This window comes from Alosa pseudoharengus, unplaced genomic scaffold (assembly GCF_046254945.1).
Source record: "Alosa pseudoharengus isolate Yale_2024_CS ecotype anadromous, Long Island Sound unplaced genomic scaffold, YU_APseudo_1.1 YU_APseudo_1.1_scf_7, whole genome shotgun sequence".
Classification (NCBI taxonomy): Eukaryota; Metazoa; Chordata; class Actinopteri; order Clupeiformes; family Clupeidae; genus Alosa; species Alosa pseudoharengus.
This window is the reverse complement of record NW_027468859.1, coordinates 25811088-25821884: the sequence shown is the minus strand read 5'-3', so window position 1 is coordinate 25821884 and position 10797 is coordinate 25811088. Positions and strand designations below refer to the sequence as shown.

Below are 10797 nucleotides of genomic sequence, written 5' to 3'. Positions count from 1 at the left end.
ACTTTGGGGTCATAGGGCCCACCTACATGAACCCACCCCCTCCTCCCACCCCCCATCAAATTGTAATATCATCACAATTATTATTATTTTTATACTATATTGCTATACATGCACTTCAAAACAGTCAATGTTTAAAGTGCTAAGATTGTTCACAAAAGTTTGTGAAAGCATGCACATCAGAGTACTGCTTTACTAATGTAAAATATAATTAGGCCTACACTAGTTTCATTGTTTTTGCATTGTTGCATGATTGATATGCTATTTAATTACATTTCATTTGAATGCCTGAATGTAAGAATTCAGGAAACACAATACCAGCTTGTAACATTTATGTTGTTTACTAGTTTATGTAAATCACATAACACATGAACTGTTTACATACTACTGATAGCCCATTACTGTACACAATAATACTGTGCCCATTCATTAACATTAAACATCAGGCGTCTTGTTTACACATTTAAACCATATTTGCACTTCGAAATTCGCTTCCAAATTGTAGTAACTACATCTACGAAGTCTAAGGAAGATATCTATAAACATACTACATGGTTAAGATACATTTTGACAGAACTACAGACTTCGTGAAAGTAGCCTAGAAGCCCTACATAAAAGGCTCAATTAACTTCATTGCAAAATCGCGGTTGGTCTGTTTACACACTAAAACCATATTTACACTTCGAAATTCGCTTCCAAATTGTAGTAACTACATCTACGAAGTCTAAGGAAGATAATCATGTAGTCTGTTCAACGATAAGATACATTTTGACAGAACTACAGACTTCGTGAAAGTAGCCTAGAAGCCCTACATAAAAGGCTCCATTAACTTCATTGCAAAATCGCGGTTGGTCTGTTTACACACTAAAACCATATTTACACTTCGAAATTCGCTTCCAAATTGTAGTAACTACATCTACGAAGTCTAAGGAAGATAACCTTGTAGTCTGTTCAACGATAAGATACATTTTGACAGAACTACAGACCTCGTAAAAGTAGTACCTAAAATTAGTGTGATAAATGGCCATCACGTAGCCTAAAGCATATAGCACTAGCATATGACAACAGCAAATAGCTAACGTTTACGTTAGCCTAACTTACTTATCGTTGACGTTGACCCGACACGTTTATAAGTTAGACCATAGACTGATAAGGACGTCCATCAAAATTCCGTGTGTATCCTGTGTATCTTTCGTGCTGCTATCCTGTTGCCTTTTCCCTGTTGTTCCGGCAACAAGGTTTTTACGCGATATTTGCCACATCCCAGAGAGTTGTTGTTTGGTGGGTCAGGTGACGAGCCGTCGAATCACAGCACAGCACCCAGAATGCATTGCAACACACCGTCTAGAAGGGACTCAGCGTTAGGTCGGCTTTAAATAGCATACAGAACCTGTACTAATATAACGTTGTCTGTAAGCTCCACAGATCGTGGCAAGACAATTGAATTGATTGTGGACTTCTTGCTGGGCAACGATGAGTAACTTGATTAGTAATGCTGCGTGGATATGCATGATATCTGTATGAAAATGTGTTTCTGAATGTAATAATCTATACATCTGTACACATGACTAAGTTCAAATGGAGCTAGCTAGGTATAGGACTGGGCTGAATGGATTGGTAAAATACAGTATTTATTTATTTTTTTAATGACCTATATGAACATGGTTTGGCTTTAAAAAAAAGACCTTTACACTTAGTGCTGGCAAGGCATTGAACTGGGCTGAATGGATTTGGAAAATATATATATATATTTTTTAATGACCTGTATCAACATGGTTTGGCTTTAAAAAAAAGATGAGACAGCGCTTTGCGCTGTCTCATCTTTTTTTACATTACCTTTACACTTAGTGCTGGCAAGGCATTGAACTGGGCTTCATTCAAGGATTCCAACGGTACCTCATTCATGAAAATCGGACATACGGGTCAAAAGTTACATGCACACACCTTCATATACACAGACAGCCCAGCCCAGCCCATTAGAGCTCTGCCAGGTGGCTTAGAACTCTTCCAGGTGCAAGCTTAAGCAATTAGAGCTGTGATGTCACAATCGAATTAGAATCCTTGAACATTCCGCCATTCATTTCAATGGGGCCGAAAAACGCAGAAAAACGGGAATACCGCGAAAACGACAAGGGCCAGCGACACGAAATTAACAAGCAAGTTACACCGGTTCGGGCCTGAATTTTTGGAGTTCGAACCGCGTCGATAGCTCAAACGGTCTAGGAGCAGTAGTTCGGCCAAAAAGTGGGTGAAAAGGAATAATAAATAAAGTAAACTTAACCCTTAAAGGAGTACCGTCACACCGGTGTGATGGGAATGTTGAGAAATGAACGTTCTAAAGAATATCTGGGTTCATTGAATTCAACATAGAATTTTAGAACCTTCAATTGTTGCGGAACTTAGAATGTTCAAAAACCTACACCTTTAAGGGTTAAGAAGAACAATAGTGGGCTTGCTCCGCAAGCCCACAGCATGGCTTTCAGTCATGCTGTGGTCTTGCTGGATCAAACCCACTAATAAATAAAGTAAACTTAAGAAGAACAATAGTGGGCTTGCTGGATCAAACCCACTAACTAGAATTGCGGTTCCGAGGAACTGCAAGAGTGGGTTTGATCAGGGGCATGGAACTCGGCCTCATCCAAGGATTCCAACGGTACCTCATTTATGAAAATCGGACATACGGGTCAAAAGTTACATGCACACACCTTCATATACACAGACAGCCCAGCCCAGCCCATTAGAGCTCTGCCAGGTGGCTTAGAACTCTTTCAGGTGCAAGCTTAAGCAATTAGAGCTGAATTCGCCATGCTGTGGTCTTGCTGGATCAAACCCACTAATAATAAGAAAACTTAAGAAGAACAATAGTGGTCTTGCTGGATCAAACCCACTAATAAGAAAACTTAAGAAGAACAATAGTGGGCTTGCTGGATCAAACCCACTAATAAAGTAAACTTAAGAAGAACAATAGTGGGCTTGCTGGATCAAACCCACTAATAAATAAAGAAAACTTAAGAAGAACAATAGTGGGCTTGCTCTGCAAGCCCACAGCATGGCTTTCAGCCATGCTGTGGTCTTGCTGGATCAAACCCACTAGTAATTATTGACGCTTCTGACATGGGTGTCAAAACAGGCTAAAGACCCTATTATTAGACAGAACACATTGGCTCAAAACATATGCATAACATAGGCCTACACAACGCAATATTCATAGGCTAGCCTACATTAAATTGATCCACATATCCCAAATATAGCCTACAACAAATGCTAACATCATAAACGCACAGTGTAGCCTTTAACCTACACTTTAAAAAAGAAGAGAAAGAACGCTCTGAGGAGGCCACTGAAACAGGCACGCAGACACAGATGAATAAGTTCATCTACCTCGCTGAAGAGAGCTCTTGTTTGTGGATGGAGCTTACTCAATATCCATGCCACCTTTCACCTTTCACCGTCATTTTAAGATGAAGATTGAGGCGGCCCGTGTTCAGCTCCTTGGGAAACTCACGGTAATATTCAGCTACTTAATATGGCATATTGTCGTACCATAAAGCTAGCGTCATAGGATATCTCCCTCTGGTTTGTTTTGTTAATTTGTTTAGTTTTTGTTTAGATCTCCCAGGTCTAATGTAACATTTTTTTAGTGCATAATAGAATAATAGACAGGGGGACGGAGAGCTTCTTTTTTTTCTGATCGTGAGTGGTATGACACATAAATACGCGTGCTTTCCTGCAGGGGGTGGTGCCGCACCCCCAGCACCCCTACTTCCCACGGCTATGTGTCTACTGTGTGAGTATGTGTCATACGTATGATTACTGTGAATGTATGTGTGTGTGTGTGTGTGTGTGTGTGTATCTGTTTGTGCACATGTGTGCACATGAAATGGGTTAACATGACCCCTGGAGGCAAACATACGGAAAAAAATGGTCATCCTAGGCCCTACAGTTCTCAAGATATTCACAGAGAACTGTGTCTGCCCTACCCTCCTTTCGGGGGGTCCAGTCCAGCGGGGGGGCTACAGATCAAAACGAAAAATGACGGTTCCATGCTATCCATGTGGGGGTACATGCCCACCAAGTTTTGTGTACCCCAGTCTTTCAGTGTCCCGGGAATCCTTGTCGGTGTACGTCACTAAATGTACACATAAATTATTTTATTGTAAGGCCCCCCATGAACGAAAGTACACAAAACTTGGCATGCATTCGGAGGGTGTCATAATGATCCTACACTTTTAATTTCGTGCAGTTTTGACCTTGTCAGCCAGAGATATTGTAATGAAAACACCTAATTTTTTGCTTTTTAATTTTTAACTAGGTGGCGCTATACATGAAATAAGTGGTAATGGGGTGGGTTGACATGCCCCCTTAAGACCAACATACATAAAAAAGGTGGACCTCCTAGGCCCTACGGTTCTCGAGATATTCACAGAAAACTGTCTCCGGCCACCTACAGGCCAGTTGGTGGGTAGTAACATAAATTCATTTATTGTGTGGCCCCCAATGAACGGAATTCCACAAAATTTGGCGTGCATACAGAGGGTGTCATAATGATCCTACACTTCCAATTTCGTGCAGTTTTGACTATGTTAGGTCACAGATACCTTCAATTACAACACCTAATTTTTACTTTTTTGTGTTTAACTAGGTGGTGCTATACATGAAATGAGTGGTTATGGAATGGGTTGACATGGCCCCTTGAGATCAACATACAAAAAAAAAAAGGTCCTCCTAAACCCTACGATTTTCGAGATATTCACAGAAAACTGTGTCTGCCCTACCCTCTTTTCGGGGGGTCCAGTCCAGCGGGGGGGGGGGGGCTACAGATCAAAACGAAAAACAATGGTTCCATGCTATCCATGTGGGGTTACATGCCCACCAAGTTTCATGTACCCCGGTCTTTCAGTGCTTCGCTGCGCGGCGGTCATAATAAGGTTGCTGACTGGCTGCACAATTCCTGTCTCACATTGAATGTTGACAAGACTGTTACAATGTTTTTCACAAACAGGTGCAAACTTAGAGAGTGCCCTGACATCTTTGTAAAAAAATGTGGACCAATTAAAATATCTGGGTGTCACCCTCAATTTACTCTTAGCTTTAAAAAACATATCAAAAAGCTGGGCAACACGCTGAAATTTAATTTATCAATCTATAGAAACATAAGAAATCCCCTACTGTTGAGGCATCAAGTACCTATGCAATGATTATTCCACATCTTTTATTTCACATTACTCAAGTTGGTCTCAGGCATGTAAACCAGCCCCAAGGCCACTTGAATCATTATATAAAAGTGGCCTCAAGATACATGACAAAAAGCCACGGCTTTACCATCACTGTCATATTCTCACTAAATATTTTTATATATTTAGTATAGTATATTTTATAAATATTTTTAAATAATTCATAATGCTTCTGCTACTCCTCTGAAAAGATTTGTTACACTCTGCTCTGAAAAAACTACACGGGTAACTAGATCAGCCACAAGGGGCGAATGTAGTCTTCCACAATGCAAAACTGCATTTGGGAGAACATCATTCTCCTCTGTGGCTATAAATCAGTGGAATGCTCTTCCTACAGAGCTAATTTCATGCACTAACTTACACTCATTCTCACGCTTAGCAAAGCATTGGTTGTTAACAAAGCAGACTTGAATTGATGTGCTAAAATTACTGCTCTAGATGGGGAGGGATAGGGGGACAATAATGTCTGTAGATTTGTATGACTTTATGTATCTGTATTGTATAGTGTAAATACTTTGTATTTTATTGTGCCATCTACCTTCCCAGGGACTACGGGCGGAAACTAGCAATTTGCTACAACCTGGCACAAGACATCTATTAATGGTTTCTGTGCACTGTCCCTGTTTAAATAAATAAATTACATTTACAATACTGTAGAGTGATTTCTCATGACTGGAGTGGTCAGTTCACCCATCTAGTAACCTTGAAGGAGCCTGAGCTTAATGTGAAGTAAGCGCAGGTCTCTTATTATTTATTATCGCAGTCTCTAGCAAACGCCGATAAAGATAAGTAATTAAACCGACTAAACACTAGGAGATAAATAATAAAGCATATAAACGCTAAAGATAAGTAATTAAAGCAAAAAAAAACACTGTGGCGCTAGCTGGAAGTTATGTTGTGATGCAGAGTCATATGATGTTCATATGATAATTAGGTGTTAAGAGGTGTATAATTGAAAACGTGCACGTGCACGTGCACACACACACATACACCAGAGTGTGAGCCTCAGTGCCTCTGTGTGTGTGTAAGGCTTTTCTTGGCAACAGGTAAAGCCCACACACATTATTAGTACACACAGGTAAAGCTCTCTCATAGCTCATGACATTATGATTCATACAGATCTCCCTTCCAGCAGAAGAACCACACACACACACACACTTGGGTTGTTCCACCAACTTTATTCCAAACTTTATTCAAACCAAGACAAACCGTCTACATAGGAACCACTAATCCCACAGAAAGGCTGAGTACTGAGGCAGATACTCAAACATATGATAAAGTCAACAATGTCAAAAATAAAGTAAACAAATATGGCCAAACCTCCTATCTTGATTAATGACAAAAAGAGTTATCTTTAGTTAAACCCACAATCATGTCAAACATGCCAGAGACTTTTGTCCATTTGAACTAGATCCTGTTTGTCTCACAAGCATACAAGAAAGACAACAAACAATAGAAATAAAAACATACTAAGGACATGATTATTTATTTATTAAATGAATGATAGATTGAAGTGGTTTGTGGTCTTGACACTTGAGGTTTAATATTTCTTTCAGTCAGTATTTCCCTTTCTTTCTCACTATGGCTGTATCTCAATTTTACACACACACACACAGGAATGCAGGTTTACACACACACACACCTAGCCAGCTTTGTCAAACTGCATATGTGTGTGTATGAAGCTTCCACAGTTCCACCACCCTCCCCTGCTTTCTCTCCACACACACACACACACACACACACACACAGTCACACACACACACACACACACACACACACACACACACACACACACACACACACACACACACACACACACACAAACACAAACACAGTTCCACCCCCCTCCCCTCCTTTCTCCACAAAACTGCCACTATGTATTTGCTCTGCAGAGACATCTTCATCTAAACTGGGTTAGTGTGTTAGAGTGCTTTCCAAAAGGCCAAGCTTCCATGCAGGCTTTGTGTTGAGTGTAAGACACACACCCACCCACCCACACACACCCTCTTCCTTCTCTCAAAGCCACTGGCGGATGACGGAGAGTGCAGAGCTGAAGGTGAGCTGTCCTGGGTGAGTCCCACGGTAGGCCAGAAGCAGGGAGCCGGCCTGAGCGCTGTGGCCGGCCTGGGAGAGCTCTCGGGCGGATGCCTCCACGTCCCAGCCCCCCTCCTGGTGGTTGGTCAGCAGGTGGGACACCAGGCGAGGGTAGTAGGCCGTCTCCACACAGCCAATCAGCAAGCCAGCAGTCAACAACAGAGACAGCAGCTCAGAGTCACATTTAGAGTCGTCCACCTGGGGCAGAGAGAAAGAGACTTCAGTGCATTCACTGTCAGGCAACAAACTACACTTTCAGACCATAACCAACTAAATATATTCCTAAAAATGACTAACCATTCTACTAACACACATAAGGAGCCCAGTAAAATGTACAAACTCAATCCAATGTACAGATGGGCTACAGACAGTTCAGAAAAATTCATACATGCCTTAAATTCACCAAAACTAACTAACAAAATAACTAACTTTACTAAAAAACCCTTCTCTAATGATACAAATAATGTCAACATGGCCGTTCAAAAGCTAAACCTTATTTTCCACACAGCTGCAAAAAATTCTTGGCTAAAGAAAAGCCAGAGAGCAAAAACCAAAAAACCCAAATGTCTGTCAAACCTAAAACACGGTCACCCCCAAAACACAGATTTAAGACAACAATATTGTCTGACCCAAAAAAGTTACAAACAAACTATCAAAAGAAAAAAACTAGAGATGCACCGATATGGAATTTTAGGGCCGATAACGATAACCAATATTTATTGGTTTGTTGTGGCCGATACCGATACGATAACCGATAATATTACTCTTGAAAAAAAATTGTGAAAAGTGATTTGGGGAAAGCATTTAATAAGCATAATTTTATTGCAGTAATTTTACCTACCACAAAATGATGGACAGAACTCATAATAGTCCTCAATAGTGCGGCAGTCAACAACATAACAGTAGCCTAGCCCTACAGTATGTGTGGCTCCTTTAAGTGAACCTGTCGTCAGTGAATTGCGAGTGAGTGGCTAGAGAGTTTGAATCGTTTTCATTTAGGACTAAACGCTCATAAACGGCTCAGCTTGGAATAAGCTACAGTATAGCGACCAAATCAGAGTTTGTGAGGGAAACTTAGGTTTAGTTTCAACTGCGGGTAACTGAATACAGCTGGAACTCCTCAGACTGTATCGTATGTCCGTCTACTCTGTTGCGCACAACCTGCTGCAGCAGAAATGAAAGGCCTTAGCCCCGAAGGTTTTAATAACTTATTATGATGACCTGTCTGGAACTGAAGCACGAATGGTTAGCATATTTCTAGGTAATAATACAAATCCCAAGCTAAAGTAATGCAAATATAATACTAAAACACAACTTAGAACTAGGCCTACTTATGTACTCGTCCCACTAACGAGTTTGTTTATTTGTTTCCCCAAGTGCAAACACACCAGCACAAGACGGCTCTAGATAGGGCTGAGCTCCGCTCTGTTAAGGTTAAATGGCGGATCATTCACGAGAGGATTTTGAGATGCACAGATTCCCAAATGAACGCATATCCACAGATTTTGTTAGAGTTGTGAAATACATTCACACCACTGACATTATATTGAGGAAAAAGTATAGCCAACCAAGCTGAAGTAGGCTAGCTCAGTGTAGCCAGACGGACCTTACAGGCCTAAATTAGGACTTTAAAAAATATCGGAGCAAATTATCGGCCAGAATTCTGTTATCGGGCCGATAATAATATTTTCATTTTTTCACTTATCGGCTAATAATATATTGGCCGCTGATATATCGTGCATCCCTAAAAAAAACAGCACTACACCAACAAACTTATCTATGAGATCAAAGACTATCAATAAAAATCAGTTCTGGGATATGTGGAATAATTTGAGCATAAAAGAACCAAAAGAAGTACCCATTCAAAATGGTAACATTTGGATTGATTTGGATTACAGTGAAATACAATTAACAGAAACAAATCAAAACCAGATCAAAGAAAAATTACAAACTTTTGAATTGGTATTTAAAGACAACCAAAATCCACTGGACTTCCTCATTTCCAGTGAAGAATTATTAGATCTTCAAAGCCCAATAAATCTTCTGGGCAAGATAGCATCAGGAGTGAAATGCTTAAGGTGAGCACACCCGAGATGCAGAGTGCAATGCTCAAATTATTCAATCTTGTTCTAAGTTCAGGCTGTTTTCCTGACATCTAGAATCAAAGAATTATTACACCAATTCATAAAAGTGGAGACAAATTGGACCCTAACTAGATGTACCGTAGAGCGGTACAAAATATGACCGCCGCCCAGTCCAGCACATGTTTTCCACAAAAATAAGTCACGCTGAAAGGCATATATGATTCTAGCTGTCTCACTGAATTGCATTATGCACACTCAATTCTCACTGGTATCTGCTAGACAACAAGTACCAAAACATGATTAGTTCATAGATTTCACATGTAATATACATTTTATACAACCCCACCCCCATCTTGCCTGTTCATAATTCTGAGAAATTCTTGAATTGTGTGCATGTGTGCGTGTACATGTTTATGTTAATGTGTGTGTGTGGGTGGGTGTGTGTGTATGCCAGGGTTTCCGTTGTCCGGTAAAAAATGAAATGTCCGACAAAATTAAATCTCTCCGGTCAAATTGTCCGATTGAAATTGGCTAATAATCCCTTCCCCTAACGCAATCTGAATTTGAGAATAAGCCTTAATACGTAAGCCTATATTATACGTCCTCTGTCTATGTTTTTAAATGAACAGGCTCTACCGTTTGAAAAGTAAGCTATTAAACAACACGCATAGCTATATGCTGCGTTTCAAATAGGAAGCGCACGCTTAAATCGTCCATGTTAAACAACGAACAAATGAGTGAGGGGGTTCAAACATGGCCAGGCCCAGGCAGACTAGCCTTAAAAGTTTTTTCAGACACCAGACGCGATGGATGATGATAAATTGGTAACGTCTGGAGCCTCAGATGTCCGGTCAACTCCACCACCACCAGATAAAAAGCAGAAGTGTCGGGCGTATTTGTCGGAATCAGTGACATTGGAAGTGGAGTTGCGGTGGATGCGGCCGCTCCAAGACACGTGTCATTCTCCGTGTAGCCTACACTGGACATGCAAAGTGTTCTTTACCCAAAGCATACAGTAGGCCTATGCGTTCTCTGTCTATGATCTGCAGGGTTAGGGCCTCCTCAACGAGGAGATTACTGGTCCGCGGATAATTTCTGGCACAATTAAACGGTATCATTGAACCGCGGCCGAAAGAAAAAGAAACTAAACATTTCCCAGAATAGGAAACATTTATTAATTTATTGTTATCAAATTAAGAGGCATAGTATTAGGGGGTAGTGGTGTGAGCGCTCATTCTTGTATTTGCGCATCTGTGTAAGTTAAACAGTCACCACTGGAGATGTGGAGAACGTGGGTAGCAGCAACAAACAACGTAGCCTTTTTAAAACAACGAACGAAGCGGACTCTTGCTGTCCATGAAAAGTACAGATCAAAACGAAAAATGATG

The 10797-nt window shown here is 40.7% G+C and overlaps 1 protein-coding gene across 1 annotated transcript in view; it reads right to left on the bottom strand.

Moving 5' to 3' along the window:
• Nucleotides 1–6389: 6389 nt before the first annotated feature.
• The window catches only part of nbas (NBAS subunit of NRZ tethering complex), a 233879-nt gene continuing 229471 nt past the window's right edge, over nucleotides 6390–10797 (bottom strand). Inside the window, exon 52 of the mRNA XM_076271806.1 lies at nucleotides 6390–7523. Within this exon, the coding sequence (XP_076127921.1) occupies nucleotides 7248–7523 (276 nt within the window). The 3' untranslated portion in view covers nucleotides 6390–7247. The remainder of the gene's footprint in view (nucleotides 7524–10797) is intronic.